This window comes from Lagenorhynchus albirostris, chromosome 13 (assembly GCF_949774975.1).
Source record: "Lagenorhynchus albirostris chromosome 13, mLagAlb1.1, whole genome shotgun sequence".
NCBI classification, from domain to species: Eukaryota; Metazoa; Chordata; class Mammalia; order Artiodactyla; family Delphinidae; genus Lagenorhynchus; species Lagenorhynchus albirostris.
The window spans coordinates 68,668,023-68,695,234 of NC_083107.1; the positions used below are offsets into that span (position 1 = coordinate 68,668,023).

A 27,212-nucleotide genomic window follows, 5' to 3' on the forward strand; every position below is an offset into this window, starting at 1 on the left:
GGAAAAAAGAAAAGAAGGTCTGGGCCCCAGGGAGTGTGATGGGACATTCTTCAGCCTGTCCCATTTAGAACAGACCAGGTTTGGGGCGGAGGGAAGGTGAGAGGCTGCCTGATGTCTGCTGAACCTGAGAGCAGTTCCGCCCAGTCTTGGCTCTGCCCGAGACTTGGGTGGGAGCAGAAGCCAGGGGCCAGAGGGGGCTCGCAGCTCTGGGGGCCTTGCTGCGTCTCCCGAGGCTGGCGGCTGCAGGAAGCCGCAGACCCAGGCAGCCGTGGGGAGCTACACCTCCTGGACTGGCAAGGCCGGGGCTCCCGCTGACACTCCACCCCGCAGATCCCTTTCTGACTCCCTGCACTCAGTCCCATCGCTGGCGGGAGTAGCAGTGGCCCTCAGGGTGGGGGAGAAGTTATCTCCGTAATGAGATTGGCTCTGAGACAATGGGGAGGGTGGTGGAGAGGACCCCTCTCCACAGGCGGTCAGCTCCTCAGTCAAGAACCACCTGAGCTGCGGCCAGCACACGGCTGGGCACAGAGGAAGCTCAGCAGGCAGCCGTGCCCCCCGGCTCTCCTCTGGTTTAGTTCTCGGCCTCTCATGTTAGCACAGTTTGTAGCTGCGTCTCACCTCCCCCAGGATCTTGCTCCTCTCACCTTCCGGCCCCAGCACGGCTCTTGCAGAGTGGAGGCTCGGTCTGCGCCAGGGCTAGTCGTGAAGGCCGTTCAGTGAGACCCGGCCTCTGCCCCTTTCAAGTAGGGATCATGGCTTCCAGCAAAGCTGCTTGCAGGACCAAGGCATCTTACCGTCTCTGCCTGCTCTCCAGTGAGGCTCACCGTTTATGCCGCCATGACCCCCACCTTTAACTACGGCCGAGCACCTGGGACACACGCTGTCGACGACAAAGTCTCTAAGCATAGATACACCCCATATATTCTATATCGTATTACATACAGTACAATTCCCGGGCAGAAAAGAAGGTGGCAAACCTGAGGTTAAGATGAGGGAGGAAAGGGTATAAGGGAAATACCACGTCTTTCAGCAAGGCTGCTGAGGAGCGGGGTGGGAAATGGGGGTGCAGACCCACGTAGCACAGAGTTAACGCTTCTGCGCTCAGATCGTCTCTGGGGCATCCCTATGCGCAGGGCCCTCAAGATACCTCAAGGGATGAAACTATTTGAACTTAGAAACCACGGGGAAAGGCCCAAAAGGGCCATGGCCTGTTAAGAGTGGCTGGTGCCCAGGGACTGGGAGAGCCCTCCTTCCCCGCCTGCCAATGTTTGTGTGTCTATAACATGGGGTCCAGCAGTCATCATCGGGCAGGGGATCGGGGAGGGAGGGAGAAGATGGGGAGGGAAGCAGCATAAACCCCTCTGCCGGGGTGGGGTTCCTAGTCCCTCTGCCCTCCTCCTGTCCCCTCACTGTGGTGAAGATGCAGGTGCCAGGCCAAGTGGCCCTTGCTCTTACCAGAGAGGCTGAAGCTGGATTCATGAAGGTCCCTCATGCCTCCGTGTCGGGTAACAGGCCGGGTAGGAGTGTCTGCGAGTGGCGTTCCCATCTCTTTTTTCCCAGGATGCACAACGACAGCTACATCCCCCAGGTAGGGAGTGCGGTCCACTCCCCTCACCTTTAAGGTCTAGTGAAGGTGGAGAGCAGAAAAGGGGAAAAGATGATGCCATCAGAGCACAGACAGCATCAACCCTCAGGGCCAAGCCACCACCACCACCAGAGCCTCCTTGATGGCTGATAAGACTTTGGAAGCTGCCACTCTTCTTAGGACCCAAATTACTGCATGTGACAAAGCCTTCCTACACCTTGAACCCAGGGGTAGAGAATCTGCTTGTACCTCCTAAACCGTGCATATGTGTGGGAGTGTTTGCATGCATGTGCATAGATACCCACTGACTCCCCTTGACATGGGTGGAATGTTTTCCAAGGTAGCGGGTAGACTTCTGAGGTATTCAGCTTTAGAGAGCACCCCTCACACGGAGCAATGTCATCCCCTCACTTGCCAGGCTGTCAAGAGGCCAGGCCTTTTATTGTGATCTGACAACTTTGTGGGAAGAGAGGCTAAATACAGCTGATTTGGAGATTAGTCCCCCGGCAGCAATAGTAGTTAATTTTGTACTCACAAAGGCAATAGAGTTAAGAGCCTATATTCTACAACCAGACTGCCTGGGTTCCACTCCTAGCTCTGTTACGTGTAAGCTGTTGTGGCCTTGTGCAAGTTATGTTACCTCTCTGTGCGTGTTTTCTTATTTATAAGAAGACAGAGTTATGAGATCAAATGAAATAGAACACGTAAAGCTCTGGCACACGGTGAGTGACATGTAAGAACCAGCAGCTGTTATTATTGCAGGGGTCAGTTCGGGGCTTAATCAATTACAAAGTTCTGCTGCAAGAGGAAGTGTGTTGGAGTGTGTGCATAAGGTCTGAAGGGGCAGCATAAATAATCTACACCCCAGGCACTCTTCAGGGACATAACCTCAATCTCCTTGCTGCACAATGCTTGCTGAAAACCTTGTTGAGAGAAACAACAGACAAGGGTGATTTCTGGAAGGCTCTTCCGCTTACATATTCCTTTGTATTCTCCAACAGATCTGTAGTTGAGCTCAGTCCTCAGAATGTCAAAACTGGTCTGAAGTGTTTTAGCCTTTACCAGGCTGCACTTTGGGGTTCCGGGGGTGAAGGGTGGGAGTACAGACCTGGTGAATCCTGGGTGAGTGACCTTGGCAGGACCCGGCTCCTGGCAGCCCCTTGCTGTGGCTTTATACACTGGTCCCAACCCCAGAGCTACTTTCTTTCCTGAGGACCCTGCTCTGTAGGGACTGCTTATTTATAATTTGGGGGAAATGAAGTTTTTTGCGTACCTGCATTCTGTTACATAAGGGCTATACCAGAGAATAGGGAATAGAATTGGCTTTTTCTTGAGGACCTTATGTTGTCATTATAAGTGCTTTGGATAAAGGGCCTCTGAGTTGAATTTATATCAGTCCTAGAAGCTGAGCTCTTCCACTATGTCTGGCCCTAAGAGCGGTCTGATGTGAATTGGTATCTGTCTGACATTCTTGTGAGGTTGGTTTTTATTTATTTATTTATTTTTATTAGTTTTGGCTGCGTTGGGTCTTTGTTGCTGCACGTGGGCTTTTCTAGTTGCCACGAGCGGGGGCTACTCTTCCTTGTGGCACGCGGGCTTCTCATTGCGGTGGCTTCTCTTGTTTCGGAGCACGGGCTCTAGATGCACGCAGGCTCAGTAGTTGTGGCTCGTGGGCTCTAGAGCACAGGCTCAGTAGTTGCGGCACACAGGCTTAGCTGCTCCGCAGCATGTGGGATCTTCCTGGACCAGGGATCGAACCCGTGTCCCCTGCATTGGCAGGTGGATTCCTAACCACTGCGCTACCAGGGAAGTCCCAGGTTGGTTTTTAGAAGGGCTTCAAACACTTTCTCTGCCCTCTTTTGATCCTATTTCCTGACTAAAACATCTTTTTTTGGGAAAGCCACAGAACTGTTCAAAGATTTTTTTTTTCAAATTGAGATATAATTCACATACCATAAAATTCGTCATTTAAAAGAATACATTTCAGGGGTGTTTAGTGTAATTCACAAGTTTGTGCCACCAACACTGTGTAATTCCAAAATATTTTCATCACCCCCAATAGAATCTCCATGCCCGTGAGCAGTCCCTCCCATTCTCGCCTCTGGCCAGCCCTAAGCCACCACTAATCTATTTTCTGTCTATGAATTTGCTTCTTCTGAACATTTCATACGAATGGAATCATTTAACATGTGGTCTTTTGTGACCGGATTCTTTCACTTAGCATGATGTTTTTAAGGGTCACGCGTGTTGTATGTAGCATATATTAGCACTCCACTCCCTTTTATGGCTGAATAATATTCCATTGTATGGATAGACCACATTTTGTTTATTCAGTAGTTGATGGACGTGTACACTGTTCCCACGTTTTGGCCTTTATGAATAACGCTGCTATGACATTCATGTACAAGATTTTGTGAAGACATATATTTTCATTTTTCTTGACTCTGTATATACCCAAGAGTGGAATTGCTGGGTTATTTTGGCGACGCTATAGTTAACATTTTGGGAACTGCCAAACTGGTTTCCAAAGTGGCTGCACCCTTTACATTCATCTGACGATGAACGAGGGCTCCAATTTCTCTATAGCCTCACTGACACTTGTTATTTTCCTTTTTCTTATTTTAAATCATTGCCACCCTTGGTCGGGTAGTCCAGCGTGTGAATGCGTCGCTCTTACAGTTCTTTGTGGCACGTCCCCCAGAGGTGGGGCTGAGGTCTCCTGCCATTTTCCACATCTGGGAAGCATATTGGAGATGGGACCATTCACCTACCCGAGAGATCCTGAGTTCGCTTTTGAATTGAATACTGGGATAACTAAAGTCATGCTTTTTTTTTAGGTAATCCAAGTCTGCTCCCTGATAGAAGACCTGCATTTGGGCTGGGGCTCCCAGGCCCTTGGTCACGATATTTCTAAGAACACCCACCCTTTCTAGACAGAATCTGGAAGTAGCTAGGCGGGAGCGTTTTGGACCATAATAATATTGCTTTATGCCGGAGGAAGGGAAGGGGAAACCTCATGATGCTTTCACCTGTCAGTTCTGTCAGATTTGTTCTTTTCTGATGATTTGGGTTCTCCACCCAGAGGCCGGGGCTGCAGCTGGTTCCCAGCACCCGGAGTTGTCAGGACAGCTCTCAAAGATAAGGCTGGACAATCAATCCCCAAGCAACGAGGGAACAGCCAGTCTTCTTTTGGGTGAAACTCTACCCAGAGTTCGGTATCCCTGGGGATAAGGTGGAGCCCCAAGCTTCAGTGAACACCCAGGGTGTTTACGGAATCCGAGGACTGGATGAAACTCTCACGATAAGACCTCAGGCCACCCCCGCATGGCAGTGAGCTAGACCTGGCTTGACCACTTCATTGGGGGACCCAGACTCAGCAAAGCCCACCCAGCCTACTGCAGTTACAGGGCGGCTGTGGGGAGTTTGGGGAAAGAGCATCTCCAGGGCAAATATGACAACCCAGGCCAAGCCAGGAGTCCCCTGCCCCTGAGGGACGACAAGAAGCCTGGATGTCAGGGATAGCTATGAGCACCTCACAGTATCCCCGGGCTCCCAGGGAGTTGGGGACCCTTCCCAATAAATTTTACTTTGTTACAGGTGCTCCTTTTCTACTATTTTGATTGTTCCCAAAGTGACTATTCAGGCAATAAGATTTGGTGGAAAGACAGAGTGAGAACATCTTTGAGATTTAAAAGTCATATAAGATGTCGCCGCCAGGGGCCTTCAACCTCTTCCCACATGTCTTCTTGCCCCCCTCCCCACACACACACCTTACCTTTTCTCTCTGGACCAGCTTCTTGTAGACAGTGTCTGGGAAGGACCTCAAGGGGCAGAACTTGCCGGTGCCCTCAGCGCACATGAAGACGCCGTTCTCGTACACGACCCGCCCCCGGCTGATGGTGACCAGGGGTACACCGTGGCAGCGCATGTTCTCGTACAGGTTGAAATCTCCTCCCTGCACCTGGGTGCTGGCTGAGATGGTCCTGGTGGGAAGGCAGTGGCGGGAGAGAACGCTCTGAGAGGAGGTAAAGATGTCACAGCTCAACAGGAAGGGAAGATGCTCAGTGGGAAGGGAAGATGCTCAGTGGGAAGGGAAGATGCTCAGTGGGAAGGGATGATGCTCAGTGGGAAGGGAAGATGCTCAGTGGGAAGGGATGATGCTCAGTGAGAAGGGAAGATCTCAGTGGGAAGGGAAGATGCTCAGTGAGGAGGGATGACCCCCAAAGGCTAGGTTGAACTGTGTGCCCCACAAATTTATATGTTGAAGTCCTAGCCCCCAGTACCTCAGAATGTGACTGTATTTGGAGATAGGGCCTTTAAAGAACCAATTAAAGTGAAATGAGGTCATATAGGTGGACCCTAATCCAATCAAATGGGTGTCCTGATAAGAGGAGGGAATTGAGACACCAGAAGTGCACGCACAGAGGAAGTGCCTTGTGAAGACAGAGGGAGAAGATGGCCGTCTACAAACCAAGGAGAGAGGCCTCAGAACGAAATCAACTCTGCTGACCCCTTGATCTTCTAGTCTTGGACTTCTAGTCTCCAGAACTGTGAGAAAATAAATTTCTACTGTTTAAGCCTCCCGTCTGTGGTATTTTGTTATGGCAGCCCTAGCTGACTAATACACTGGGCTATACTCTAGGGGTCTTTCTGCCAATAGCAATCACTAACAGCGACACCTGCAGCAGCAGCAGGGACCAGCCCCAGGCTGGATGCAGAACTCGGCTTCTCAAGTGCCCTAATGGAGAAGCAGTGTGGGGATCCCAGCAGGGAGGTGCGTTTCTTTGCTATTCAACTTTTTATCTTCAAAATCCCAGCACATTTTTGTCTATCTTGTTCGCTGCTTGTGCACCTAGAAAAGTGCTCAGCAAATGGTGGCACTTTTCGATTTGTTGAGTGACTGAATGAAATTTAACATTAAAAAACAATTCCCATTACCCTGCTCAAATCTCTGAGTAAAGATGATGCCCTGGGGCTTCCCTGGTGGCGCAGTGGTTGGGAATCCGCCTGCCGGTGCAGGGGACAGGGGTTCGAACCCCGATCCGGGAAGGTCCCACATGTCGCGGAGCAGCTAAGCCCGTGCACTACAACTACTGAGGCTGCTCTCTAGAGCCCGCGAGCCACAACGACTGAGCCAGCGTGCTACAACTACTGAAGCCTGTGCCCCTAGAGCCCATGCTCTGCAACAAGAGAAGCCACCGCAGTGAGAAGCCAGCGCACCGCAAGGAAGAGTAGCCCCTGCTCGCCGGAACTAGAGAAAGCCTCTGTGCAGCAATGAAGACTCAACGCAGCCAAAACAAAATAAATTAAATTAATTAATTAAAAAAAAAAGATGATGCTCATAACAGGTGAGTTATCCTGTGGCTTGATAACTCCTGATTCACTTCATTTACCCACTCAACTTGCGTTCATTAACGCCATGGGTGTCAAGCGCTGTGTGCTCAAGGGGACTGACACCCTCAACGGGAGAAGCAGAGTGTTGGTGGAAGAGTCCAGAACTGAGTGTCAGGACATCTATCTGGTTCAGCCAATTATTAGCTATGTCATGTGGGGAGTCCCTCTACTCTCTGCTCTTAGTTTCTTCAACGGTAAAATGGAAATAAGAACTTTAGGCTTAAGTGCTTCTTGGGGCTGTGTGAAAAGCAAACGAGATAGCTGATGTGACCTAGCTCTGAAAAACTGTAAAGTGCTGTGCACATGGAGCTGCACTATAGCAGATCTTCAGCCCTTCTTGTTCACTGTTGCATTCCTAGTGCTTGGACCATGGCAAGCCCTCAAGTATTTGTTGAATTGAACACACCTTAGGGTCACCTTGCTCTATGCTATAAGTAGTGCAAAGATGATATGCTTTTGGAGTTCCGTAATATAAGGCCCTTAAAATCCCAAGTCCCTCTAGCCCTGGAGACGAGCAGCAGGTTTTACTTTGTAGCTTCTGGGTCCCACACCACCACGTCGGCATCGGCTCCAGGGATGATGCGGCCCTTGCGGGGATACAGGTTGAGAATCTTCGCTGCATTGGAACTGGTAACAGCCACAAAACGGTTCTCATCCATTTTTCCTCCAACCTGAAACATTGCAAAAGTGTTAGGTCAACCGAGGCCCTGTGTGTGTGCCTCAAACCCTGGGTCACGCTTGACCCTGGCCTGAGGGCTTTTAGTTGCTGAGAACAATGGTGCTGAGAAGGACAACGCCACGGGCATCATCTCAGATGAGCCAACCTGCTAGGCTTGGTTCCATGCTACTCCTCTCTCCTTCTTGCAGCAATGGGGGCGGGTGGGCCCTTGTTCCAAAAGGTTGCTTTCGTGGTGCAAATCTACCTCCTGTTTGTAAAACCAGGTCTACTCGGTACTCACTCTGGATAAATCAGGAGCTTCCCTGCATCCACGAAGGGACATATATTCTCTCCTGGAAAGGCATCTTATCGTCCCCCCCAGGAAGGCCCCGTGGACCCTTTTCAAAGGGGATTCCGGAGCTGCCTCATGGGTCTTCCCCGAGCTGGTTGTTTAGGCTTGAGGATTTCAAATCTCTTTGGCCTCATACTCTATGCTGCATCTAATCTGTGATAGGTCAAGATCAAAACTACTTATTCTTCATGGGCAGAACAGGAGGTATTCAAATGAAGTCCCAGCCTCTATCTTTATTATTGGACAAAAGATATCAAGATCTTTAAAAAGGTTCATATCCCTTGGCCCAGAAATCCGCTTCTAGGAATCTGTCCTCAGGAAATAATTAGAAATGCTGATGTACACTCATGAACAAAGAGATTCTCTGCAGCATTATTTCTAAGAGCAAAAATTTGAAACAGCTGAAAGTTCCAAACATCGTGGAAGGATTAATTGAAACATGGCACTGCCATTGGAGGGAATATTATTTAGCCATTAAAAATATGTTTTTAAAGAATTTTTACTGATATAGGAAGACACTCAAAATACACTGTTATATGAAAAGAAGATGAACCCAGTAATTAAAATAATGTATAGTACATGCATAGAGCTGGAAAGAAATATACCAAAATATTAATAATTTCCCAGTATGCAATTATGGGGTTTTTTTCCTAATACTTTTCCGTATTTTCCAAATTTTTATGCTAGGCATTATTACCTTTCCGATCAGGAAAAAAAACAGACCTTTTCTGTTTTCCATTTGAGTGAAACAGGAGCTGTGGTTGACCCAGCCCTCCTAAGGGTGAAAATTCTTCCGAGGCCCAGAGTGGGGAGGGGTCGTGGGAACATACCACTCCTCTCTCCCAGATGACGCTCATGCGGTCCTGTACGCCGCTCACGCCGTGTGGGATCTTGGTGAAGTCCTCCTTGCCCATAGCTTTCTGCTTCGTGGTGAAAGGTCGGTGATCTGACGCCACAATGTTCAGAGTATCACTGGGTAGAGAGAAGGACATGACCAGTAAGGGGAGGGGAGGCCAGGGTCCCAGAGGGTGGGGGCAGGGACAGAGATAAACCCTTCACTTGGAAACCCGGCAAAGCTGGTTTCAATCTCGGCTCTGCCACTTCATAGCTGTATGACCTCTAGCGAGTTATCTGTGAGAACCTCAGTTTACACATTTGCAGAATGAGCGTGTGTGCCAACTGTGGCACAGAATGCCAGCGTCATGGGAGACACTGAGAGTCTTTGGATGTTAAGAGAACTAACGGGTGGAGAAAAATTGAACTTAAGAGTTTAACTAAGGGCTTCCCTGGTGGCACAGTGGTTAAGAATCTGCCTACCAATGCAGGGGACATGGGTTCAAGCCATGGTCTGGGAAGATCCCACATGCCGTGGGGCAACTAAGCCCGTGCACCACAACTACTGAGCCCGCGTGCCACAGCTACTGAGCCTGTGTGCCACAGTTACTGAAAACCGCGCGCCTAGAGCCCGTGCTCCACAAGAGTAGCCACCACAATGAAGCCCGCACACCGTAACGAAGAGTAGCCCCCGCTGGCTGCAACTAGAGAAAGCCTGCGCACAGCAATGAAGACCCAACGCAGCCAAAAATAAATAAATAAATTAAAAAAAAAGAGTTTAACTAAAGTGGGAGGGTGGAGGTAGTTTTACTTCCATAGAACCATATGCCGACTCCCTCTCAGCTCCCTCCTCAACCTGCACCAGGCCCTGCTGGCAGTAAGCATGTGCTGGTAAAACACTCGAGTTCCATGTTAAGCTTTGCTTGGAGGTGAGGGCTCTCCTGGCCCTGCAGGGAAGAGGAAGGACAAGACGGAAGAGAAGTCTGCCTTGATCAACCAGCAACGACATGCCAGCGGTTCATTGCCACTGCCATCTGTGAACATGGTCCTCAAAAGGTTGCTGAGGCTACGGTGGGTAAGGCACGGCCAGGCTCTCGAGGGGTTCTGGGCCAGCTCAGAACTCGGGGCAGAGACTTACATCAGTGAGAGTGCACATAGCATGCCACTCTGTGGCATGGGCTGGTAGCTCCCTGCGCCAAAGGCGCTGTTCTGGGCCCTCTCAGAGACTGCGGGAGGGGCTCTTCCACAGAGCACAGGGTTTATTCTAGGGTCTTCTGGGGATCCCCACATCCCCCAGACCTGCAGAACCCACCAGAGATAAACAGAATCTTTAGGTTTTCACTTTCTCCTCAGGGATCCTCCAGACACCCGGGTAGGGCTCAGATCAGAAGATGCCCATCAGAGTCCTGGGTTGAGGGTCTGGGACCCCAGGACCCCATGCTTTAACTGACAAGTCTTACTGAGCACCCACTTTTCTAAAAAGGCCCCTACACAAATAAGTGCTTACTAGGCAAGAGTGAATAGGGGGGCACATTCCAGAAGGGCTTTTGGGGTCCCCTGATGCTGCCCTGAATCTGAGAGGTATGACAGACCCATCCTTACTCTTTAAAGTTTAAAACACCACTGACTTTTGTTAAGTACTTTAAAAATATATATGTTCAAATGAAAAAATTTCTGATCCCTTTGAGAAGTCAGATTTTAAACAAAGGACAAATCCTTATATCTATAGATTGTACTTATTACCCTGGTATATTCGAAGAAACCACATCCTAAAGTAGATCATTATGAAACAGCTCATATTTTCTTATAGAAATATGATAATTGGTGTCTGGGTTTTCTATCAAGTATTTTGCATAATACCAATTATCACCAACAATGTCATAGAAGCAAAATTATAGTAATCATAAATTCCTAAAAATGTAAAAACTATGCTCCAAATTCTATAAAACTGCACACGTTTACAATATGCACTGATTAAAGAAGGGATTTGGGGACTTCCCTGGTGGCACAGTGGTTAAGACTCTGAGCTTCCAATGCAGGGGGCCTGGGTTCGATCCCTGATCTGGGAACTAGATCCCACATGCCGCAACTAAGAGTTCGTGTGCTATAACTAAGGAGCCAGCGAGTCGCAACTAAGGAGCCCATGAGCTGCAATGAAGGAGCCCGCCTGCTGCAACTAAGACCCAATGCAACCAAATAAATAAATAAATATTAAAAAATGGGATTCAAACTATTCTCATAATAGTTCACATGAAATCATAATTCTATTTAAATGAATAGAAGTTAGTTAAATAATTTAAATAGGGCTTCCCTGGTGGCGCAGTGGTTGAGAGTCCGCCAGCCGATGCAGGGGACACGGGCTCGTGCCCCGGTCTGGGAAGATCCCACATGCCGCGGAGCGGCTGGGCCCGTGAGCCATGGCTGCTGAGCCTGTGCGTCCGGAGCCTGTGCTCCGCAACGGGAGAGGCCACAACAGTGAGGCCTGCGTACCGCAAAAAATAAAATAAAATAAAATAATAATAATTTAAATAAATTTGACAAAATAGGCTAGATATAAAAACTTGAATTATTCGATTAATAATACTTTTCTTCCCCTGCCTATTTAAATTTGTGTGGCTTTGGGCCCTGTAATTTGGGTGGGTTGGGAGTTTTACTACCTTTTTGTTCTTTCAGTAAATTTGCTTGTGGCAAGCAGAGGTATTTCAAAAGATTCTTTGATCTTGGAACTGAGCCCAAATTCTTATAGTGGGTTCTTGATACTTGTTTGTTTTTGCTGTGTTGATGATGATGAAAAGGAGGCCGGTTTTTCCCAACAACAAGCATTTTTAAAAGAAAGAGCTGATCTAGCATTTCTGCCTTTACTCTCTCAAATTGGTTAAATCTGTCAGAGCTGCCACTGCTCAGAATCACAGCAAAACTATGGGACAGACTTTAATTACTGCCACTGTGCCACAGCATATCCTGCCCCTCCAGGGGCCACCTTCACCCCGGGACCCTACTGCCTGCACTCCAGTTGTATTTGGAAAGCCCCACACTGCTCTTTCGGTTGTTAACGTAGCAGGATGTGGAGTGGAAATTTTCCAGTTGTTAGCCAACCAGGACTGAAAACTAAGGACATGGATGAAATAAAAGCCCCATTATCTAACGACAGCCACCTCCAACTAGGGCTGGTCACTTACCTCAACACTCCCCCCACCATCACCCTAACAGAGGTGTATCACCACCCCTAGGTCTTATAAAAGCAGAAGACAGGGAGGGCGACTGAGGTGTTGGCAGAATGGTGAGTCCTGCAGTCTCTCCCTTCTTCCTCTTTTCATGGGTTGAATGGTGCTTTCCTCTCCCCCAACTAGTCTCAAGAGGGGACACTTCAAGAGGTTCACCTGTGGAGAACAGAGGTGACAGCAGCGGGCACCTGCCTGAGCCTCTGGGTGAGGAGAGCCAGGGGTGGGGCCAGCCTGCCCTCCCACCGTAGGGAGTGGCAAAGCGGTGTGAGCTTGCTCTGGGCCCCAGATACTGTAGAAGGTGGCCAGGCTTAAGTTGCTTGGCCAGATTCTTGTGCACAGGGAATTGCTAGTTCTGGAAGCCGGGAAGGTACGGGAAGGAGACATCAAGCTGCACTCCATCTCCTGTGTCAGAGGATTGCGTGAGGGTGACTCAAGGGAGCCTGTATCTGGGCACATGCCCCATACAAGGAGGGCCCCAAAGGCCAGTCACTTTTAGCCAGAGAAGCAGCGACGATTAGTGCAGGAGTACAGATCGTGCTTGGGTATGGAATGGAATTCGCCACCCCTTTAATCCTAACCCCTATTAATTCTCTGAGCTGGGGGGTGGGGAGGGGAAGAGACTGACTTTTAAACTGAACTGGACTTCGATAAGCAAAAGAGAAGAAAAAGCAATGGCCTTTACCAGTATCAAAATGTCACTAGAGGCAAGAAAGAACTTGAAGCAAAACGAAACAAAATCTTTCCACGTTTGTGTCCCACCAAATTCAGACTATTCATTAAAGCATTTTATTTAGACCTGGATGGAATGGGGAAAAGCAGTGTTAGAAAAAGAAGAGCTGGGGAAAGGGAGGTCTGGAGGAAGATGTTACGGGGAAAGCGGGAGACGGTGCAGAAGGAAAAGGGCAAGAGGAAAGAAAGGAGGGAGAAACACACGGAAGGAGGGAGGTACGTACAATGAGAGAAAACCACGTGGGACACCATGAGAAGAGGGAGAGGTGAGGAAAGACGAGAGATAGAAAGAGGCACAGATTTTCTAGGGTAAGTCAGAGACCACATCCTATAGTTACCCAGTGGTCTCCAGTGTAAGGTGTCAATATCCTTTGAAATTCTGAATAGCCACTGTTCACAGTTTTATATACGCTCTTTACTCGTCACCTCAGAAGCTCTCATCCGAATCAAGTGGTGATAGGAGCTGCATGGAGAAGCTAACAAAAGCAAAAACCCTCCTCTGGACACGACGAAATCAAACTTAGGTCAGGTTTGGGGCCTCTACGATATCACCTCAAAGATCTACAAATTCCCGGAATGGCGCACGTTGTGAGATAATGCCGCGCCGTGGTCCTGCTGAAACACCTTACTTGGCCAGCAGGCTCATGAGGTAGGTTGAGGTGTTGGTGTCCAGTCTCAGGGGAGGCACCGTGACGTAGGCGGCTGCATGGGACCAGTCCTGGTGGTAGTAGTGTAAGCCCGTCAGTGTGGCGTGCGCGGTGGTGGTCTCGGCCAGCACGACCTTCCCTGAAAGAAGAGGGTTCAAACCATCACCAGGAGGCCAGTGAACCTGGGAGATCGTTGGTCTGAGCCTCTCACGAGGCAGGTGAAGGAGCTGAAGTCAGAGAGGAAGGGACTTGCCCGAGCTCAGCTGGGCATTTGAGGGCACAGCTGGGGTCAAGGTCAGACTGTTCTCTGTCCCCGTGCTGACTGCTGGCAAGAACAGAAGGGCGAGGGCGCCGAGGCGGGGCAGCACTCGTCTGTTTCCTGAGCAGGCGGCTGCCGGGAGCAGCTTCAGGAGAAAACTGGGGGTGGCACCGTAGCAGGGGATAGAGGGCAGGGAGACGGAGGTGGGAGACTGGAACGACAGCGCAGGAGAGACGGCGAAGGGGGTCCCGCTGAAGAAGCAAGAGGCAGGATTTGGAGGGCAATGTGGTGGGAAGGCTGAAGGCCCTTGCTCCCAATTTATATCCTCAGGTTTGTGACCGTGACCTGTTTCCCCTGTTACTGGGCCCTCACTGGCACCCCGAGCCGTACAAAGCCTTCAGGTGCTGCCAGGTGCTCCGACAACACAGGTGCCCTGGGGCTGGTACACTGAGTTCCTGAAAGGGACGCTGGGCCCTCACAGTGTCGTTTCTCCAGGGACTTCCCAGGCATTTCCCCCCTGAAATGCCCGTTGGAACTGGTCCAGGATTTCATGTTGGTTACCAACGCAACTACTAGCAAAACCCAAGAGACTGAAAAAAATACCAGTTAATGAGTTGATTGAAAACTTGGAAAATTTTACCAGACCCAGGAGAGGTGACGGACACTTCTGTAAAGCTGTTATGCAAACAAATGTGCAGAGGGAAACACTGGTGCTAATGCCCTGAACCCAGGCCAGTGCAGGGTGCTTGTGAGGAAGACAGCCAGAGAGGAAAGGGAAAGGCAGGCTCAGCGCCTGGCCCCAGGAGCCGGGCTGGGAAGTGCATGGAGCTGCTGGGCCCCACCACACATGGGCGCTGCTCAGCCCAGCCTACGGACTCACCTTGCATCTTAGCAGCTGCAATAACGTCACCGGCCGAGATGCTGGACACGTTGACCAGGTAGATGGGACAGTGAGTCTAAGGACGGGAAACACGGTGGGAAGGAGAGAGCATCAACCCCATAACCTAACAAGGACCAAGGTGACCGGACCAGCCCAGTCCTGGCCCCAGCGCCGCCCCCTGCATCGCTTAGCACTCCCCTCAGGGTGGCGGTCTTCTGCTGGGAATGCAGGGCTGGTGGCTGCAGGCTGGGGAGCCCCACGAAACAAGGAGGGGACAGGCAGCGCCCAGCACCAGAGCCCAGCAGGGGGACATCAGGGCAAGATGCCAAGTGCTGAACCTCACATTTTCTACCAGCCAACACCTAGACTATTTACAACTTGAAATGAGGGACTCTTCATTTCCTATTCATGAACGTGATGACCTAGAGACAGTTGTGTATTATATCCCATATCTAAAATGATGATGTCTGCCATCTGAGGGCTGCTTTATCAGTAGACAGAATGTACCCTGGAGAAGAAACAATACACAAGAGGTTCGGGGCTCACAGTCTGCACCAGACAGGACCGGTCTTGCAAATGGACACCTGGATTATAACACTGATTGGCTTTTCCTCTATCAAGCTGTGTGACCACGGTCCACGGCTTCACTTCTCTGGGCATGTGTTTGAACTAAGAAAACGAGGAGCTGCCCTTCTGTTATTCAGATCTTTCCTAATTCTGGGGTAAGTTTCCATCAGGAAGTAATTGATAGCGTAACTATTGTTACGACAGTAAAACAATGTCCTTGTCCAGCTCCTGGACTTGCAAAGGGCTAATGGGAAACTGTTTTCCCAAATGTTATTCTAATGCCTTCTTTGCCTGTCACATTAGGAGGATAGAGAATTTAGGGGCTGGCCTGGCATTTGATGTGCTTGGCACAAGTTTCCTGACTAATGCTGAGACCAACTGGACCTCCAACCTCTGTGTTCCCCTGGCGTTCCTAACACCACATCCTCAGCTCACAGCCTTCAGGGTAGCCTAGGTCCTTCTGGAGGAGAAGTTCTTAAGTGTTAGCGCCCATTAGGATCATTAGTGGGCTTGTTAAAACACAGGTTGCTGGGCGTCACCCCCAGTTTCTGATTCAGTGGGTCTGAACAGGCCTGAGCATTTGCATTTCTGAGTTCCTATTTCTAACAAATGATGTTGATGCAGCTGGTCCAGAGACCACACTTAGAAAACTAGAGTTCAGATTATCTGAGCAAATAGAACACTTAATGATGGTGTAGGAGGAGAAAGGATCTTGGTACAGTGTTCTCCTGTTTTTAAAGTGCTTTTCCTTCCACGACTCCTTTGATCCTCACAACCGTCCTGTGAAGAGTGGGTGATATTATCATTCCAATTTTAGATAATAAAATAGTCTCTCGGAGTGGTTGATTGACTTGCGTGGGACTGGAAGCTTGTCTTTGGTCAAGGCCCCAAGGTGTGTGCTCATTCCCACCACCACACTGCATCAGCGCCCCCTTACCCTGAACCATACCAAGGAAAAATCATGAATGGCCCAGAGGCGGAGGTTCGAGTCATGATTCTCTAAGCAAACGTCTCTCTGCTCCTCTACAAGGAACAGATTCCAGCTGCCATGAGGCTCTGTGGTCCCCACCTTGCCCTGCCTCTGCTGGGAGGCATTTCCATTTGAGCAATGAACCAGGTCTCAGCAAGATCAGCAGGGTAGAATGGAGAGCCGGTGGCAGGGAGGACTCCTGCCAGGTCTGTGGGAATAGCAACGGTGTTGTTCATTCAGCAAACGGTGTTCATTGGCGGTCCTGGGAGCCAGGCATGGGGCTGGCACCCAGAGCAGGATGGGACTCTACTGTACAGGCTGGGTTCTGACCCCAGAGTTGAGAATGGGCTGAGGGTGAGCTGGGGTCTACTTACTCTGTTTGCAATGGTGATAACTCGGTGAGTGGCTTCTGCCTCCACCTGTTAGAAACAGAGGACAGGAAGAAAACAAGCTTCACCATCTCCCTAAGCAAGCTTACATCTCCCTGACACCCCACCTCGTACGCAGAAAGTGCTGGAATGTCTGACTCAGAGCTGGAGGGACAAACAGCACCCACAGGGGCTGGCTCGGGGGGAAACCCTGGGCAGGGGCACCAAGCTCCAACCACCTCTGCTCACACTGAGAGAACCCCGGGACTTAGGGCTCTAGGCACGTCTTTGCTGGATGCTACTCAGGGCTTAATTAAAAGACGACAAAACAAGAACAAACGAAAACCTGCAGTCACATCTCTCCCTGGTTTCTGGTGCATTCTCTCCACAGCCATCTCAGAACTGTAGCAAAGGAATAACACTGATTGATTTCAAGCTGAAGATTGGCCTGGATCGGGATTTCTGAACCTCGGCACTAGCGGCACTTGGGGTGAGATAATCCTTTGTGGAAGGGGCTGAACAGACACTGCAGGCTCTTTGGCAGCACCCTTCACCTCGACCTAGTAGATGCCAGTAACATCCTCCCCCAGGTTGGGATAACCCAAAATATCTCTGGACATTGCCAAATGTCCCTGGGGAGCAAAACCTCCTTAGATGTCCCCTTTAATCAGTAGATGGTGAAGGTGGTATTCTTGCTATTACTGCCACTACGGTCAGCACCGCTCTCTTCCCCTCATAGAACTCCACAAAGCCCAGTCCTGTGTGCATCCCCCCACCCCTCTTCTCCCAGGCACTCTGAGTGCCTTGTTGAAGCTGGTGTGTCTTTCTCTATCAACTCTGAGGTGCCCAAACAGGAGCTATATTCAAGCGCTCTCGCAGACAGAGACAAACCCACGGCAGGAGTAAGGTGGGACCCCCGCCCACACCAGGCTGACCCACTGTAGGCTGACTTGGTTCCTGTCTGATGACAGAACCATCACATCCTGTCTCCAGCTCCTCGTCCCCCAAGGCCTCCCCATCAGTCCCTCATGGACATCCAACCACCACTCTGCATTTAAGGCTTTGAAGAAATGGAAAATAGCTCTCCCCTCACCACTAGTAAGGCATGTCCGAACAGGGTCATAGGGCAAGAACACATTATTTATCTAATGTGATCCTCCAAAGCCGAATTCTTCAGCAAGGGGGACCTGGGAGCATTTGTGTCGACACCCTGCAAAACTGTGCAAGGATAAAACCAGAGGGCAGAGGGAGAGCAGGGCTTAGTCACCATCTCAGCAACGAATAGGAAAAGGGGGTAAGAGCACAGACACGCATGAGCCTCTCGTTTCTGGTGGGAAGGGTCCAAAGTTTTCCACAGATGCTCAAAGGGATCTCAGCCCCCAAATGGCAACTCACTGGCTTATAGTTTGGAATTTCTTCTAACATCTAAAGGCCCTTTCAGTCTGTCTTTTCTCTCCCGATTCAATTTTGGCCAAAGCAATCCCTGGCATGTTCACATGGCCTCCCTCAGACCCTTGAAATCAGCCCCCAGTGAGGTGGGTCTGTTTCCCCAAAGTTGTCTTCCCCAAGGAAGCTGAAGGGCAGGTCGGCCGTAGCATGGAGGAAGTTGTTCCCTGGGAAGCTTCCAGATGGGAATTTCACCCATGAAGAAAGCAATACCATGCAACTCGTATTTACCGATGACTCTTCTATCCTAAAAGTTCTGTGAATCTATAGGAAAGATGATGACAAAGAACACGGATATCTTCCTCACCTCCTCTGGACGGCTGATCTCAATTCCTTCTGGGCCTGTGATACCCAAATCTAGCGCCTCCTTTGCACCCTGAATAAGAGCAAAAGAAAGAAAATTGAGAGAATCATAGAGATACAGAAAAATACTGAACCCAAGGGACAGTAAAATATTTTCAGCACAGCTCATTCCAATAGGTTTGCTGCTTTTCTCACTTCTGTAATACCCATCTTAGAACGAGGGCAGGATTAGGACAGGGACCCCCTGAGTCTCACTTCATAATGATTGAAAATATCTTTTCCTCTTAAAAATACAGTTCAGTCAGCAGCCAACAGGCCTGGGACACTAAAGACAAACACTGTTTATTGATCTGCAAATCAGAATTTCTTCACTGGAAATCTAGTTAAATCTCCAGCTTCCACAGATGCCTAGATTAACCTTTACCCCAAGTATCCTACTTAAGACCCAGTAGTACAAAGGGGCTTGTCTGTCTTGGTACCAGTGAGAAGATCTCTATAATACCTCAGGTCCGCTGAGGAGGTACAGGAAAGTGGAATGTTGACCCTTATTTATTCTGTACGTCACATCTCATTAAAAATATTTCTTAGAGGTGCTCCAAATTCCTCTGTGATAATGGAATTTAAGTATCATATTTGAATGAAGACATCGCCATCCAAGACTTAGAAACCCTTTTGGACTAGACAGAGAGATTTGGTTTTTACAGACACTAGAAGAGTTTGGATTTTCGGACAGAGATTTGTCATCTGGGCTGTTAACATCTCACACTTTCTTTTATCATTTGTTTTATCTGAACCCTGTAGGGAGGGTCATGGGTGGTCAGGAATCCCCCAGAGAACTGTCTCTATCGGTGCTCCCCCAACTTCCCCCAACATTCTCTACTGCCTTGCCTCGGCCACGAGCTCCCCATTTTCAGCATGGACCCGGGCGATCGCCCCAATATCCTTGCAAGCGTGCAACACTTGGTACAGTTCGCTGTCCCGAAGCATATACAAGTCCTTGTAGGTCATGAACATCTGGAACGAGTTGACACCCTTCTCCCTCACCAGGGTCTCCATTTCTGCTTTCACCTGGAGAGCAGAATGCAAAGGCAATGCCACGTGAGTACAGAGGGCCAAGAGGCTGACTGGCAGACGCTGGCCCAGCGCGGAGGAGAGGTGGCTCTGTCGCTACATGACCACCCGCAACCTTGTAGTATCTCACTCTCCTCTCACTCCACAGGCTGCTGTGAGGTCACATGAGCAAATGGATGCGGAAGTGTTTTGAAAACTGTCCAGCGTGACACAAATATAGAAACGAGATCTGGGCATGTTTCTCCTATCACATAAGCTTGTCCTGTGTTTCTGCCTCCAAATCAGCCTTATTGGTAAATGCACTAATGACTTTTACACCTGTGGCCAGTTCCCTCCACCCCCATAACAGAAGGGGTGTACAGAGAAGGCGTACTAATGCTAAAAATCCAGAGACCTGGGGAAAATCTAACTTAGGGACAAAGCCAAACATGAAGCAAAGCTATGTGAATAAGGAGATTCATCCCAACATTATTTATACTAGGAAAAAATGGAAGAAACATCGGTCCAACAATAGGAAAATAAATTGTGATTCGTCTACTTGACAGAACATTAAGTGGCCACGGCATTGATGGTCATGAAGACCAGGCAGCCAGGTGGAAAATGCTCACACTTAAGAGAAAGAGTTACTATGAAAAAAGACCAGAAGGAAATAAGCTAAAATAACAATAGTGATTGTGTTGGGGTGACTGAATCATGTGCTTCCTTTCTTTTCTATTTTTAAAATCTGTAATTAGAAAAAAAAAATTGGTTATTATAAAAAAGAATTAAAAATTCTAGATGCATGAAAATCCCCACAACCTTTGGGGACTTAGGGATAGCTGACTTGGCCTCAGTGTTGCTGGGAATCTGAGCAGACCCTCTCTATTCCAGGCCACTGGAGGAAGGAAGGGAGAGAGGCTCAGGGTAGGGGTCGCCCATCCAGGAGGGTGTCCGAAGTGGACAAAACTTCCATCTGAGATAAAGGATGGCTAACATTCAGTGTGGTCTGTACGTTTTAGCCGGTACCAGGAGGGGGACCTTCATGTGTGAGTTTGGGGGGTTCCATGGCCTTTCATAAGCACCAGTTTGGATATAATGGAAGAGACTGTAAGCCCCACGCTCAAGGCTTGTGCCTGAGGGCAGAAGTACAGCCAGGCTTGTAAGTCACTGTCTCGGAAGGGAGCCAGGCCCTTTAGATCAGGATCCACAGCTGGAGAACTTTGCAAAATCGCTTAATGCTTATTTATGGTTAAGATTCCGGGGCACCCACTCAAGTACTGAGTGGCACATGGTGATTAATGAGCACTTGATGAAAGAATGAATATCCAGGTCGCTTCCCTGGGGTAAGAAGCAGTAAAACTCCAGAAGTGAAGCAAAATCTAAATGCCTGTGTATCTGTATTCAGGAAGAACGAGGAAGAGGAATCGGGGAGCAGGGACTAGACTCTGGCCCTGGGGCCTGGGCAACAGGAGGCCAGGAAAGCCAGGGGCACAGAGGCTGAGCTGAGAAAGGGCCCAGTGGGAGTCACACACCAGGAGCAAACTCAGGGTGCCCAGAGCAGGAGCTGGGGCCCAGCAGGAAAAAAGCACCCCAATCCGTTCTTACCAGGTGGCACTGAGCCAGGACGGGACCCTCCGTTCTGAGACCTCAGTGCTGTCACTCCAAGCACAAAATGATGTGACCCTCAGGGCTGACCCTTACTGAGCTTGCTACTCAGCTGCAACCCCTTAGGGGTTGCTACATAAGTGACACCTTAGGTAGAGTGTCAGGACATGCTGAGCGCCTTGTGGTCAGAGCGCTGGAAAACTGCTCTTTAAATTAAGCAAAACAGGCCTCCCCCCGTATAGAATCATAAGTGTTTTTTCTTTTGGCATTTGGAGGAGTTAGGATGGAGGTGGGAGGGGTGTTCCACACCGCAGGACAGCATCACCCCCCCAGCTGGCTCTCACCAGATGGCCCCTCTGCCAAAAAGAGCACTGGTTCTTCTTTTGGGGTTCCACCCAGTGCTGTTACCTTGGGTGCCCACCAGGGGATCCCCACATGGAGGGCGTAGTCACAGCAGACCTTGGGGTCAGCCAGACCCCGGCACTTCTCGTAGGCATCCACAAGGGAGGTCTCCTTGTCAGGCAGGACATGGCCGATGATCATGGTGGTACCTCCAACTAGTGCTGCCTGAGGGAGACGGGAAAAGCAATCTCGTCACATCTCTACCCGCACCCAAGTCGCTGACGTGGGGACACTGGGTCCTCAGGTGGACCTTCAGGACAGCCACAGACTCTCCCACACAAGAGGCTGGGAGGCCCAAGTGCAGCAATGTTTGGGAAAATGTAAGGAGCTGTCAACACAGGAGCCAGGGTGTAATCTTCATCATTACTGTGGACCCAGCACACAAACCTTGCTTCTTCCTCATCTTGGGTTGCAGCTCAGCGCTTGGGAAAAACGACTTAGTGTGTTACCAGTGCCTATATTTCCAAATGAGAAGATTCCCCCCAGACAATTTCTGACCAACTTGAATATATAGATGATGTAATCAAATGTCTACCATAATGTAATATAAGTCTGTTTATAATATTATTTTAGTTACACATATATATGTAAACCATAGTAAAATGTTAATTTGACTATATTATTTTGTTTTATTCACTCACATTTCATGAAACAATTCTATTCAAAGTTTTTATAGGCATCTTCACATCAGGGTCTTTGTCTTCAGTTTTTCCAAGAACATTAACTTCATTTCCATCTGTCTTGTTTGAGATAGAGCATTTTAGGTCCCCGTACGATCTGTCAGTGAAAAAATGATCCTATCCACAATCTCCACGAGATACCACTTAAAAAGAAATCTTTAAAAGGTCTCATTTGCAATCACAAACAATGCTCCCAGGAATAATTACTAAATCTGTATTAAAGGTCTGCCCCCACGTACTTTTTTAAAAACCAGTTTGGTCAGGTGACCTCCATGAGCTTCCTAAACTAGCATTGCCCAAAGGCTATTCCAGGCTAACGGGTTGTTCTCCAAAAAAACTTTATTAAAATAAAAATTGAGACAGGCCCCATAATATGTGAAACTTTATGAGGGCTTTAATATAGGTGACTCTCTTTTCCTGAGGAATTAAAATTTGGACAAAACCTACGCTTTTATTTGGATCCCTACAGTGACTGGAATCAGCTCCAAGTTCAAGTCCCTGCTATGCCACCTCCCAGTTGGATAACCTCAGCCCGGTTACTTGACCTCTGTGATGCAAGAGGTCAAGTATGTTTTTTCTCTTTTTTCTTTTTGCTTTTAAATTTTTTCATTTATTTATTTTTTAAATATTCTGTTACAGAGTCTTTACCTATACCATGGGACCAGCTTCCTTGCTGGAGAGCTGTGAAAGTCAAGAGAATCATCACTTTGTAAAGTTTTGTCCTAATATGTGTGTTTCATTATTCAGAGTTTAGTTGTTTATCTCTGTTTTCTGTATGGGAGGAAAACAGCACAATGAAACTGTCTTGATGATTTCATGCTTCTCTATTCGGTTAAATCATTGATGACGAATCAGAAATATTGCTGGAGAATAAGGGACTGAAAAAAAAATTAACTCAGCGGCCAAGCAACAATTACGATGAAAGCTCTTGCAACACTGATTTTCCACGCTGACCCTGGCTGGGCGGGTGAGACTAGTGCCCTTGTTGTCCTGGGAAACGCAGGGGCCTGACTTCTTGCATAGCTTAAAGCAACCAACAGAGGGTGCTAGTTCTGAGGCTCACACGCAGGAATTGCGATGTGGGAGATGGAGAGAAGGGGAAGAGCAGCAGATTGTAGCTTTACTAGCTGGCTTCTATTTCTGATTTTGCTGGATCGTGCCAGAATGATTCACCCTCGTAGCAGGTGGTTGTACTCTATTTTGTCCTGAAATGCATTTCTTGCTTTTATGTGTGGACACGGGGGTGTCTGGTATATTGGGATGTTACACACTAAATTGTCTTACTTCCGTGGTTCTAGATTGTTTTCCTTTGCACTCCCTCATCTGTCTGTAGACTTGCATAGAAGAAAAAGGGAATATGGAGACAGCACGGTGGAATAAGAGAGCCAAGACCGTTCTTAGCATCTGTGGGCTTCTGAGAGTAGAAAAGGAGGTCTACCTGCTGAATCCCTAGTTAAAAGTTACAGGTCACGCTAACAAACTGTTCCACAGAGTATACTCTGTTCCCCTACTCTAACAGATATATGTTCATAATGACTCAGAAGGCCAGGCTTGAGTTCAGAATTCTCAGAATGCTTGCAGTTCTGAGCTACACTCTAGGGGATGTTGGCCTTCAGCCTCTGCGTCTGCCTCTAGCCCATACTCTCCAACTCCGGTTATGTGTCCTGCAGCCCCTGGATCTAAGCTCTGCTCACTCCTGCAAGATGCCACCCTGGGGCTAGGCGTGCACAGAGTGGTGGTCTGGCCCCCAGAAGGACAGATTCAGGCTAATGTAGGCCCTGGCAGTGCTCAGGCCCTTTGTCAGGGGATTCCAGGGCCCCAGAGTGTGGTCCAGGATTGGGACAGTGGGCTCTGGGCAGACGTGGGGGAGTTGCCTGTAGTCCAGAGCCCATGGCAGAGACTCCTCTTGCCTGGGTCCAAGGATAATAACTGAGAAGTTCTGGACGGAGTCAGAAGCATCCGGCAGACGTCCTGACTTTCCCAATTGCTGACTGTACTCCTGTGTGCCTGCTCTGCTCTGCACCTCACCGCTGGGGGCCCACAGCAGCTCAGGTGGCAGTGGTGGTGAGAACCTCCATAAGCTGGGAAGGGGCATACAAATATCTGGAAAAATCATTACTGCTGTTACCCCAGGCCTCAAAGCAAAAGTTTAATGGGATCAGTAAACACTTTCCCAGCTGCGGGTTCGGGATCCCAGACCAGACGCCGGATGCACTAGTGCTGCTTTCCTCCCAGGCGAGATGCACAGAGCTGGCTTCTAAAATATGCACAGTTCCCACCCACGGGATGAATGCTGACAAGCTCAGTCCTCGCAGGAATGTGATATCACAGATGTGACAGACCTTTTTACTGTCATTCCACACAAAACAGCCTTGTACAAATCAACAGCAGAGCGTGATGCAATCCTGTTCCGGAGGCTTTCAAAAGGATTGTATTTACCATAATCAAAAGGAAAGGTGACTGTGTGGCTGCTGGATGTTCGTAACTGTCTTTATGCAAGAAAAGTGAAGCTGTGAAAGATCTTAAGAATCCATAGAAATGATGTTCATGGAAGCTAAGTCTTCACATGGAACAAGGGTGATGCTATAACGAGTGAAAAAGACAGAATTCAATAAGTGTACCCAAGATACTTAGAAGTACGTTTAAACACACACACACACACACAAAGAAAAAAAAAAATAGAAGGAAATATACCAAAACATTAACAATGACTGTTTGTGGATGATGGGATTCTGAGTAATTTATTTTTTCTAATTTTCTGAACTTTATTTCATAGAATATATTACTTTCATAATACTGTATACATAAAAAAATTAATTCGGAGGAAACTAAAACTACTTAAAATTTAGTTAACTATGTTTATGTATTTAAAATACTTTCTTTTAAAGTTATGTATGAAACATTTCAACCATACAGTAAAAGTACAGAACATAATACAACACATATCCATGAACCCACGACTCAAATTGAACAGATGTTAGCTTTCTACTGTATTTACCTTACATGCTTTTTAATTTAAAAAATGAAAGAAAATGTTTCCAATACAACTGGAGCCCTCCATCCTATTCCCATCCCTTAACCCTGAGGTTGATATAAATTTCTCCCATCCATGTTTTTATGCTTTTACTATACTTGTTTTGCAAATCTGAAAAATGTACACAAGTGGTATTATACTGTCCATGTCCTTTTGCAACTTGCTTTTTTATTTGACAGAATTAAGATTCATTTATGGAGACAGACACGACCATGGAACAGCTAACACACTACTGGAAAAGGAGCCTACTGGAGCCTGGTGGCTGACTGAAGTGGCCATTTATCAACCCAGGCCCTTATTTTTTGACATAAACTTCTGTCCAGCCAAGCATTCCCCACTGTGTATGTGGCATTCATTTCTATTGTGAATGTGAGACTTCACATCTCTCACTGTTAAGTTAATATGGACTTTAGGACCATTTGTTTAACCAACAGACGCAGCAGCATCATACACATTTGGCAGGATATGAAACATAATTTTACTATTTCAAAGGGTTACCATTATTTTGTTTTTGATATTTATGACATACCGCTGGGTAAATCTGGGTTTATTTGATGCCCAGTCGTGTCACATCCACTTGTTCCCTAAGAAAAACCAGTATTCTTTTTTTTTTAACATCTTTATTGGCGTATAATTGCTTTACAATGGTATGTTAGTTTCTGCTGTATAATAAAGTGAATCAGCTATATGTATACATATATCCTCATATCCCTTCCCTCTTGCGTCTCCCTCCCACCCTATCTCACCCCTCTAGGGGGACACAAAGCACCGAGCTGATCTCCCTATGCTATGCAGATGCTTCCCACTAGCCATCTATTTTACATTTAAAACCAATATTCTTAATGGTAATCCATTTTATGTCACAGTTTCCAGGCATACGCTTGGCAGGAACTTGTACTGAACTCAACCTAAACCTGTTATTATAAATGTCATCTTTATGCTTCAGAAGTTATCAGACCACTGTGGGCACATGGCGGTCTCCGTATTGACCAGGGACCTGCTCAGCAAGTTGGAAAGAAATTTCAGATATAATTTATTTGCTGACATCACAGCGTTGGAAAGAACAGCGCATTGGCCCTTCCTGGTTTTGTCAGGACAAAGATCTTTGGAGAGTCATTCTTCACCATCTTCTACGTTGCTGCGGCTCTAATCACGTTTTGCTGAGTTCCCAGTAGCTATGTTTTTTTCTCTACCCCTCCACCCTGCTCCCCAAAGGGAAAGGCTTGGTTCTCTGGCTCCAAGGCCAAGAACCAATAGGTCAAGGCACAAACTTTGTACCCTGTTGCTGAGAAGGCACTTGGGCCAGAGCTTATCTGTGGGGTTTTTCATTAGGGGTGGCGTAGGGACTTCCTGTGAACATATTTTCACACTAGTGCTCAGAAAATGGGTGTGTTTGGGGGGAGGTGATTGGAATCATAATAGCAGGGTCTGGAGTATCTAGATGTATAGATTAAGGGCAACTCAATCTTCACAGAGGGAACAATCCTACACTGAGAATCAAATAACCAGTATTTGGATGTGCTTTGTAAACTAAGTCCAATGCAAATGTTTCGACATTTCTTAATGCAGTTGAGAAAGCCATCACTTGTTCAGATGGATCTGCTTCTCTTGGAATTGCTGAACCACTTCCTTTTCTTTTCACATTGAATGTATCTTCCATCTTTTATTCATACTCGCTCAAAGTAGAAGAGAAAAAAAAATAACCAGATCAGTGGTTTCTCTCTTGCTCTGAATAACTTCCTTGCCCTTCAGGGATATTGTTGGCTGCTCTCTGGCCCTCAGGAAAGCCAGCTCTTAAGCAGCACCACTCCTTGGGATGTGAGAGACTCCCCAGAGAAGGGCCTGAGCATTTTGTCAAGTGAGATGATGTATGTATGGTACCTAGAACCATGCCTGGCACTCAGTAAACACCTTTCTCATCCTGAAACATACGCCTACCAGCCAACACCAGCTCCGTGGGTATGTGGCTTGGGCAGTCCCACAGTGCCCTGTGTTCTGACTGGCTCTGTCCTGGTTTAATCTCTGCTGTCATCTTGAAATTCTTAATAGTATTTAAACAAGGAGTCCATTTTTATCAGCTACATTGACCTGATCTAGGGAGATCACGCTCTTAACAGGCTTACGCTGGCTTCAATGCCAATTCATCCAGCTCACACTGGGGGCTCAGGACCCTGACCCTTTCTCCGATAATTCCCTTCAAGGCCGCTGGAATGCTGACCACTGCT

The 27,212-nt window shown here is 48.1% G+C and overlaps 1 protein-coding gene across 1 annotated transcript in view; it reads right to left on the minus strand.

Annotated features, from left to right (window-relative positions):
* DPYSL5 (dihydropyrimidinase like 5) overlaps window positions 1–27,212 on the minus strand; it is an 88,441-nt gene that overhangs the window by 3,480 nt on the left and 57,749 nt on the right. The window contains exons 3-12 of the mRNA XM_060168683.1: window positions 21,280–21,438; window positions 19,105–19,284; window positions 18,221–18,289; window positions 16,474–16,518; window positions 14,563–14,638; window positions 13,406–13,562; window positions 8,820–8,961; window positions 7,508–7,650; window positions 5,361–5,568; window positions 1,456–1,624 (exon numbers count right to left, since the gene is read on the minus strand). Of these exons, the coding sequence (XP_060024666.1) occupies window positions 1,456–1,624; window positions 5,361–5,568; window positions 7,508–7,650; window positions 8,820–8,961; window positions 13,406–13,562; window positions 14,563–14,638; window positions 16,474–16,518; window positions 18,221–18,289; window positions 19,105–19,284; window positions 21,280–21,438 (1,348 nt within the window). The remainder of the gene's footprint in view (window positions 1–1,455; window positions 1,625–5,360; window positions 5,569–7,507; window positions 7,651–8,819; window positions 8,962–13,405; window positions 13,563–14,562; window positions 14,639–16,473; window positions 16,519–18,220; window positions 18,290–19,104; window positions 19,285–21,279; window positions 21,439–27,212) is intronic.